At 42.0% G+C, this 9,968-nt stretch overlaps 1 protein-coding gene across 1 annotated transcript in view; it reads right to left on the reverse strand.

The window, feature by feature from the left end:
* Positions 1 to 2,353: 2,353 nt before the first annotated feature.
* KNL1 (kinetochore scaffold 1) overlaps positions 2,354 to 9,968 on the reverse strand; it is a 30,446-nt gene continuing 22,831 nt past the window's right edge. The window contains 11 exon segments of the mRNA XM_035898529.1: positions 2,354 to 3,510; positions 3,622 to 3,744; positions 4,859 to 4,977; positions 5,523 to 5,632; positions 5,782 to 5,850; positions 6,210 to 6,310; positions 6,554 to 6,655; positions 6,773 to 6,812; positions 7,230 to 7,298; positions 8,073 to 8,160; positions 8,811 to 8,927. Of these exon segments, the coding sequence (XP_035754422.1) occupies positions 3,405 to 3,510; positions 3,622 to 3,744; positions 4,859 to 4,977; positions 5,523 to 5,632; positions 5,782 to 5,850; positions 6,210 to 6,310; positions 6,554 to 6,655; positions 6,773 to 6,812; positions 7,230 to 7,298; positions 8,073 to 8,160; positions 8,811 to 8,927 (1,044 nt within the window). The 3' untranslated portion in view covers positions 2,354 to 3,404.

The raw sequence follows: 9,968 nt of genomic DNA on the forward strand, positions 1-9,968 counted from the left end.
AATCAGGTCTCCCCTCAGCCTCCTCTTCTCCAGGCTAAATAACCCCAGTTCCCTCAGCCGCTCCTCGTATGACTTGTGCTCCACACCCCTCACCAGCTTGGTTGCTCTCCTCTGGACATGTTCCAGCAACGCAACATCTTTCCTGCAGTGAGGGGCCCAAAACTGAACCCAGCATTCGAGGGGCGGCCTCACCAGCACGGAGTACAGGGGCACGGTCACTGCCCTGCTCCTGCTGGTCACACTATTCCTGATACAGGCCAGGATGCCATGATCCAGGCCAGGATGCCACGATCCAACGGTTAATTTGACTTTACCTGCTGTATCTTTTATAAATATCCTATTTAGAAATTATTTTGCACTCAGAAGTCTTTTTCCCCACCGTAGCTCTCGGGAACACTGGGATCTCAAACGGTGGTGGCAGTAGCTCCTGTTCCTGAAGCAAAGTAGCGCTAGAGCTGCAAGGGAGAAATGACGAGGAACCTGCAGAGCTCGGGCTCAGAGGTGCTCAGCTGTTCCGGCAGTGGGAAGCAATGATGCCCTCTAAGGAACCCGGCTCGAGGTAGGTGCCCTGCCTTGGGGACAGAGAGGCGGTAGGTGCCCTGCCTTGGGGACAGGGAGGAGGTAGGTGCCCTGCCTTGGGGACAGAGGCACAGCAAATGAGGCGATTCGATACCAGCATTTACTCCAGCTGCCGGGCTAGCCCGACACGTGCTCCAGCGCCAGACCCTCCTTTCGCCTTACTCTAACTCACAAAACCCATCGCTCACCTGTTTTACTTTTGGGCATTCCCCAAAGCACTGCCATACGTTTAAGTGGGTGCGGTCTCCACTAGCGCTCCGGTCCTCGGTCCAGATTTTGGAATGTTTCCCATGAACACTAAGGTTGGGAACATGAAAGCAGACTATTACTAATAATTCAAAATAATTTGCATCCTCTTTGTTTAACCTTTTGCCAACGAGCTGAAGAATTGAATATGCATCTAAGACGACAAAAGGGAGATGACAAGAGGCTTTTGCATTTATCCCCAAAGGTACCAGTCTTGAGTCAGCCCTGCTGAAGGGCCATAAAATGCCCCTTTCCCCTAACACACAACTTGGATGGGGCTGAGGTTCTCCTGGGATTCACACTTACGCCGGGTGAACTTATAAGTGCGCAGGGATTATCTCCAAATGTACAAGAGCAAGTGCTTTAAATTAAATGCAATAACCCGATGTGCACTAGTACCAAAATCCATAAATTAATCATTAAAGCAAGCCATAGTCAGAGCAACGTTCTGACCGTATTAGCATGAGAACACGATAGCGCTTGTGATTTCACAGCTGGTATTTATTACCAAATACGAACAAGAATCATCATCTATAGAGTGTTTTTTTTTCCCCCCTAGAAAAGTAAATTAATTCTTGAAAAGTAATTAATTTCTTCTCCCTTACCTCTTCCCCCATCCTTAAAAAGTGGCACAGCCATAACTGGAGATCAAATCTGAGCTTTGCTCCGTGAATCGCGGTGGGTTGCGGGAGGAAGTAAGAGCTCTCTGGTATTGGCTATCCAGCTCTACGACTGAGCAATGGTTACAATAAGCACTGCGTGTGAAAAGCTTTAGTTATGGCATTTGCAACAAAATTTGGCTTGCAAAAGAATGGTTTTTGTAAATGCATTATCTTTATGAAGATTTTTAACAGTAGTACATTGAGTCCTACAGATGACAGATGCTATGATCTTGAAGTGCTAATGCTGTGACAGGAGTTTAAATAAGAGCGTCAAGTACACAAATAAATAAAATACAAACCTGGAACTGCCTAATTTCTGCCTAATCCCTTTTTTTCTACTGCAAATGCATGGCTTTGTTTTGCTTTGTTTCATCTGCTACTTTGATTCGACATCCAGCGCAATATAATAAACTCTACCGGAGAGCTCACTTCAGGCTTCATCGTTACCAGATTCTTCAGCTTGTGGATCCGCTGAAACTGAGCCAGACAAATAAAAAAGCCCAAGCTGAAGGATGCTGATGAAGTACTGCTGCAGTACCCTCTACTGGTTAATAATGCTGATACAACGATCATAGGAATTTAAAAGTAATTCCAGGTATAATCCCCAAGTCATTTGCAATGTAGGCACTGTTTTCCTAATTAAAAACAAAATAAATCTTCTGTGAAACCCAGGCCGCAGAAAGCTAACACCAGGACACACAAGAAAAAAACCCCACAAGTTCTTATTATGAGAAGTCCTCCCAAACAGCTAACAAAGTTACCCCAATAGTAGTAGGCGAATTTTCAGTCACAAGCTTTAGAGCAGCCAATAATCCCAACTTGAAGAAGGAAGAGCAATAATTCAAACTTTTATTGAACTTTCACCTTCCAAATGGAAGGACAATTTGTAAAAAGACAAAAACGTGCAAACACTTAAACACGTGAAAACATTTTTAAATTCAACATATTTTACAGAGATACAAAAGCTTGCATCTGCCTACAGAACGGACAGTTGAGGAGTGGTAGGCACTTCCACACGATCAACTCAACCAGGATTAGATCGGTTCCAACAGCTCAACCTACAGTAATATACAATATATGTACAAAAGTAATCTAGACTGCACCAGTGATGTTACAGATACCTCCTGAATTTAAATAGCTCAGCCTCCTCACTAAAATCCTAAGGCATCACAAACTCGGACAACGTATCAGAACCAAGAACCAGACTGTACTGGGTAAAGACAGTGGAACAAACTTTGCGTTGGAGAGGATCGCGCAGATGGATCCTGATGGCTTTGAGTCTGTTGCACCTCAAAGTCTATGGTCGAGCACAGGGACCTTTAGTCTTCGTGACAAAAGTCCTTCTGACTCTGGCCACCTGGACAATTATGCCAGGTTATTTGGTTAGTCAGAAGCAGGACCATAGTTTCTGCGTTTTGGGAGGGGGTCCAGGAAACTGATGAAAATCAAACACGGCGTGATATGTTAAAACGCTACAAAGCAGTGAAGTAATGATAGCAAAAGTAAATTCCAGTGATGTCAATTTAGAAAAAACTCATCATTGTTCTGTACAAGAGCGCTGTAAATCAACGCAGAACAAAATTAGCATGCTATGTCAGAAGAATAGCCATACGAGGAAAGACTATATATGCAAGGAGGCCGAGACCACTGGTGGCTGAAAGAAGATAAAAGGCAGATTGGATTCGTAAAAGACGTAAGAAATTCTTCCTTCTCCGCTTTAGAGACCTCTGCTTTTATAAAAACTTGTGGCCTACACCAAGCATCCTGAATATCAACCAATTATTAGACAAGATTACTGAAGAGCTGAGTAGCTAACAGCACTCCCATTCTGGTGAGAGACAGCTTGAATTCTTACAAGACTAAAAATCAAAGAATATCCAGTCTGACTTCTTCAGTCCTGCATGCAGATCTAGTGAATCATTTAGGGTCCTGGTGCAAATTCTGATGAATCAAGCTGACTATTCTCCGCAGATAGTGGTAACCAGTCGGTACCTTGGACAGAACAGCAGAAATTTCTTCCTCCCTGGCGAAGACAGAATTATCACACGTGTGTGAGAGGATACGGAACGTTTAGCTCCCCATCCCTAGCTTTGAAACTTAAGTCATACAGAGCGGGTCTTTCTGTTCAACTCACCCAATATTCCCAATTTGTTTTTGGACAGTAAAAGGCAGTGAAGCAGATGGGTAGTCGGCAGACAGAGAGAGGGTCAACTCAAACTTCGCAAAGGCTGTGGAAGAGGAGAACAGAAGCTTCACTCTGTATGCGAAAAACACAAACAACAAGATCAATACAAAATACTCAAATGTACTGCTACTGCCTTTGAATTGGGTTCCAGGAGGGAAAACAAGTGATGGAATTGATGCAACAAGCTCAGTAACTTCTAAAGAGTTCCAGCATAGACTAACAGTAACAGTAACTCTAATACCATCAGCATTCTAACACCGAGTTGGGATGCAAAACCCCAGCTTCCTCACAGAAAGCGTTAACACACATGTAATTCACAGAACCTTTCAAAAATTATGGGAGAATATAAAGTAGTAATCAAAAATAAGCTTTCTAGTTAACGTAAAATATTCCTAGATAGCTGAAGTTTTCTGAAGTTTACAGTAGGACTGATTTACCTCCAATTCCGTAAGACTAAGATTGATCCCAGCCCTATTTAAGTCAAGCCAGATTTCCATCTAGCACAGTACTCTGGTCTATGAAAACGTGCAGGAAGGTCAGAGTTGAATTTTATTGTGAATGTGGGTAAGACCATTGCCAAGGACATAATGCCCAGGAAGCAGATGCTTCGGAATAGTGTAATCTAGAACAAACATAAACCAGGTCCTTGCCAGGTAAATCTCCCACAGTTTGCAACTTCCTGAGCACAGGCTGCTCTTCCATCCGTTTTGTGGACTTGATGTACCACAGAGTTGGGAAGTAGCATAAGAAAATGGAAACTAAAGAAAATAAGCTTTAGTTTAAGTGCATTTGTTCTTCAACAACTGATTCTGCTTGGCTGGAGCAAATAGAAGACTAAAAGAAACAAAGCACTAAGCTACAGGTAAAGTCTTGGCTCCGTTTCCTTTGCATTGCTATGCTCTGGCCTAAAGTTTTAAGTGAGACAGTCAAGTCAAACAGGAAAGCAGCAAGGAAGGCGAGGTTACATGATAGAAAGGAAGTGGTTGAATCCAAGAACAGCTTAATTTCCATGCAGTTGTGTATTATAGTGCAATTGCATTAAAAGAAGTTAGATTGTTGTTAAAAATAGCAGCATAAAAATCTCAGTTTCAAGAAAACCAAATTGAAAGTATTTCACTGTTTTGTTCGTGATGATCTAGAGACACTCTCAGAAAGACTGGTGTAAACTCCACCTGCAGTTACTCACTTTGTGTCACTGATATCTGTCTTCAGAAGATTAAATTTTCCACCCCATCTCTCCAGAAATTCAATCTCCTCTCCTAAGATCTTGCACTGACTCACCACCGAAGAGAGGTCATGGAGAACCTAAGTGGGCAATCAGAAAAGCAATCACATTGGCACTGAGGCTCCTAGAGAATATACAAAAACCCCCAACTAACCAACCAGAAGAGCAGTTTAACTGCGATCTCAGTTTGGATGTGAAAATGAAACTGAATACGTGTAACAACAAATAGACATTCTTTGCCTTCAGTTTCTCCCTTCAGCTTTGTCAACAGGGGTACACAGACAGGCAGGAACACCAAGCTTGGCTTAGCAACTGAATCCATTAACTCTTTAGGAAGCAGAATGGCATTCAGCTCAATCCTTTAATTTCTACTAGCAGAAAAAGAAAAGATTTTAAGAAATCACTAAGACAGGCAGACAATGCAGCAAACAAGAAAGAAACCACAGCTTTTAGGACTCTTGTGTTTAGGGACAGGTACTTCCCCTCGCACCTCAGAACATTCATTTTGATTTGCACTGATGAAGCATTCATTACGATGCTTTTGTTCTCAGTATCAGCCCTATTCTCTGTGACAGAAAAGATTTAATGGTTTTCCAGAGTCTTATAGGCTTTCCTGGGACGTTACCTGGGGTAAGTAGTACAGCGTGGGACACTTTCCCTGCCAGCAACCCTGACTTTCAATAAACTGGAAGATGAGTCTTTGGACTAAACATGAGGAGGGCGGAGCTTTTTCCTCTGTAACACAAAGAAAAACACATTGCCAGAAATCTTTTAAAAGCCATATAGTAATGCGTTAGCGGATAAACCACAAATTTACAGATGTCTTCCCAAGAACAGGTTATCAGGGCAACTACTTTCAAGCTACTTGAAAAAAAAAATCTTACCATCCAAGAGAGATTCAAAATTGAGGCTAACTATCTTCCTGGAAGGATCTTCACCAAAAACATCACCATCTGAGAAGGAAAGGAAAAAAACCCCACCAAACAGTAGTTATTCCCAGACTTCCTTCTAGAGTTACAGCTCTTCTGAAAGAGCCATTCATTACATACTTTTCTCAATTTTCATAGAATCATAGAATGTTTTGGGTTGGAAGGGACCCCTAGAGGTTACCTAGTCCAACTCCCCTGCAGTGAGCAGGGACACTAACAAACATATTCAAAGCCACCTCTCTCAGCTTACCTGCTCCTGCTGTAGTATGTTTTCTATTTCCTTTTAGCAGATCTTCACAAATATAGAAACTTTAGGTTTCTGTTATCTAACTATTTAACCTTTCAAATTCATAAAACTGGAACCTGCCTATTTTGTGACTTACCTATTGGGGGTCCAAACACGACTGTGAGTTCAATAGAATCATAAAGAAAATTAAAGACTGCCTGCTGCCCACTCCATTCAGTAATCTCCCACTCGGTGAAGCTAAAAAGAAGGGGGAAAAAAAACCACCATCACCCTAAGTTTCAACCAACCAGCCAAAATCATTATCCAAAGGACAAAGATCAGAGCATTAAGTGCACTTGCGGCTGTTACCACACAATATACCAATGAAATTCTCCAGAGATTTCCCGAATCACATAACAAGGAAAACCCAAACCATTTATATACGAACACAAAGCCCCAGAACTAGCTGATAAAAATGAAACCTGAAGGTATTTTCCTTACTCGTAACTCTCCAGGAGTTCCTGGCAGTGTTTTTCTTCTTCCTTTAGCTGGCTCATCTGAGCACACATTTGCTCATTCTGAGTCTCCAGATCTGCCAGTTCTCTGCAAAGATACGCCAACCACATGAGATGTAGCACACTGGTTAAAAACCCACCAACCCTCTAAAACCTGAATGTGCACGTGTTATTTAAGGTCTTTAGATCCTCTTTGACATCGTACCTTTGAAGTTCCTCTTCTTGGGCTTGGAGGCTTTCCAATTCTAAGAGAAAGGGAAAAAAGCTATGAGAGAAAAGAGCAGCAAAGAAAGCCCAAACTGGCTCTGCAGTCGCCGTTCTTAACAATATGAAGGATCTCAACCTGAGGGCTGTTACTCCTACCCGGATACAGATATGCAGCCAACAGTTAGTAATTATTGGACAATTAAAGTGCCGAATACGATAGCCAGCACACACTCTTCAAGTCACCCTGTACCAAGTTCTAAACTCTGTTTTTCCAGGGGAAAAACCAGTCCTTCTGTTACTTTAACATCTGTGTAATTAGCAATATTCAATGCAGAAAAGAAAGCCACATCTGTATCAGAATAATGTATCAAGGTGGGGGTTGAGTATCACCCTCTTAAAATCCAAAGCAGATTTAAAATCCAAAGCAAAAAGTGCCATTCAGCTGGTACCATTACCTTCCTTTAGGTTTTTCCCTTCTGCAATTTCATCGCTGCCATCTGCTTCCCATTCTTCCCAGTTAGAATCTATGAGAAAGAAGTATCAGGTGCCTGCAGAACTCCCAGATTCAATATTTAGATCCCGTGTTGTTTGTCTGTGGGTTCTGTCAATCTCAGTATTTCAAAGCTAACTAAGAAAAACGTACAAAAAGCTGGAAGGGTATCTACCAAAATCCTCAAAAAGTAACAGATAGCAAGGAACATTCCTTTTACTGCACTGTTTCAAAGCTGCTACTGCGCAATTGGATTTCTACTTCAGGCGTTGGAAGAAAATGCAGTTGGAAGAAAAGAAGTGAAAATGCACAGAGCGTCATTATGCAGCAAGGCCAAGTACTGTCTGCAGCTTGTGCGAACACAGCTCAGCAAGTTTCAGACCATCCAGCTACGAAGCTGCACACAGCGCAGTCCTGGAGGGCAAAGCCTACCTGCAGGACCACTGCCAGCAGCTAAACTGTTATCGCTAGCAGATTTAGCCAGCTTGGTTACGTGGTTCATAGGCTGCAATTCTAATTCTGTATTTCGGCACAGATATACTCCTAGTCTTCATAGAATCACAGAATGTTTTGGGTTGGAAGGGACACCTAGAGGTCATCCGGTCCAACCCCATCACATTCATGTGATGTGTGATTCCCACAAGACAAGTTTGCAGACACAAAGGCTTTCAGGCCTAACAAATACTTGTGACAAAGGAACTGTAAAATTCCAAGCAACCACCAAACACAGGATCTCAAACTGACCATTTGAACAGCAGCAGAAAAACAGCGAAAGCAGCGTATTGGTCACTGGTTTGGAAACACGTACCTGTTTCCAGATCCACAAGACAGCTCTCTGCCTCCTTGAGCAATTCATCCACCTTTTCTATTCTTGACTGTAGCTTTCCTTGTTGTTCCTAAAATGAGAAAATTGTACTCAGGTCAATGACATTTTTTAAAAAGCTGAATTGTCTTCTGGGACCACCACGTGGATCTTCACTTGCTAAGAAACTAATTAAAGAAGCCGATATGATCTGACATTAGAAGATGAGGCAGACTGAGAAACATTAAGGCACTAGCCATGGGTAAGACAGTACTGGATACTTCACAACATATCTTCCTAATGACTTTTCTTAGGAAAGGGATGAGGTAAGACATGGCAATAAACAAACCCCTAGAGCTTTAACATACAAATTTCTGATACCTATCACAATGCATTACTTCTGTATTTCCTTCTCAGTTACTAATACTGACATTACTACAGTATAAAGAGCTATTTTCTGATGGCATTTCCTCTAATACTCCCATTTTTCACCCTGTTACTTTTACTGCCAAAACCCTTCGGCAGAAGATTCCTATTGTGCAAGTGCAAGAAAGTCACTGTCCAATATATTTTACATTTGCATATAAATAAAAGGGAAGCACCTTTAATAAGAAGGAAGCTTTCAAGAGAATGCATGCTTACATGCAATAATTAGGCTCCTAATTTTGACAGTCAGAGATGGACGAAATAAAGTAGAAGTTTCTTTTTTCACAGCTAAACCTCTGCAGCCTTGTGGCACGTTACCTGCGCGCTCTGCAGCAATTTGCTGTACAACGCCGCTTTCTCATTGTGAGCCAAGATTTTACTCTCCTTGGTGAAATAGGATTTCATTTTGTTCAATTCTACTCCAAAGCTATTCAGCTGAATGGAAAATAGAGAAGAGAAAATGAATGGATAGTGCAACAAAAGATTGTTCGATTGACCCTTTAGACTCTTCCTCCCTTCTCTGCTCCTCCCCATATCCCATTTCTCTAGTAGCAGTATATGTAGGAATAGAAGTAGTATGCATACAAGTATGGCACTTGCAAATTAAATCAAATTTAAGACTGGACAATCCCTGTTACTTTAGTAGGCAACTGTACTTCAATTAACTGGTTTGCTCTGCAAAGATCCGACAAGATCTTTACTCCAATAGGGAGCCACACAAATAACTAAAGAGATGCTTTTACCAAAAACCAGAGCAGCATCATTAAGTACATCAGATGGCTCAAGCCAGTTGTTTGAGACGTGTACTTAGAACGCTTGCCCCGTTAACAGTTCAGGAGGCCAACTGAAATGCTCACGGAAGTCAAGGCAGAACCCAAACCACCAGAAGTAAACTTAAAAGCTGTTTTAAAGCTGCAGAGGAATGTACAAAAAGCTTTTTTTTTTCCTACAACATTTGCCATCTGCCTATTTCTGCTAGGTGGTATCATTCTAACTGCAGCGTGTAGAGATTTGCTTAATAAGCTTTCAAGTCTGTTATTCTTAGCTAGGGATTCTAGGTGCTTTCACGGTTCATAATTCTTCCTGAATCTCATTAATAACCCAGCCTTGGCAATACCCTACATCAATCAAATTATGAAAATACTGTCTTTTATCAATTTTAACTCTTTATTTTCATTGAATAGATCTTAATTCTTGACATTAGAACCTCGGAAAAGCAGGGTCTCTCTTGATCTACCTTCCCAATTCTGACTGGGATACTTCTACAATGCTTCTGGGTTTTAAATGGAAATGTCTTTGGGGTGCTTTGGAGGCCAGTAGCTAGTGGAGTTCCCCAGGGCTCAGTACTAGGCCCGGTCTTGTTCAACTTCTTCATCAATGATCTGGACGAGGGGACAGAGTGGACCCTCAGCAAGTTCGCTGATGACGCCAAACTGGGAGGAGTGGCTGATCCATGGGAAGGCTGCGCTGCCATTC

The sequence above is a fragment of the Egretta garzetta genome, unplaced genomic scaffold, assembly GCF_000687185.1.
Source record: "Egretta garzetta isolate BGI_Z169 unplaced genomic scaffold, ASM68718v1 scaffold687, whole genome shotgun sequence".
Classification (NCBI taxonomy): domain Eukaryota; kingdom Metazoa; phylum Chordata; class Aves; order Pelecaniformes; family Ardeidae; genus Egretta; species Egretta garzetta.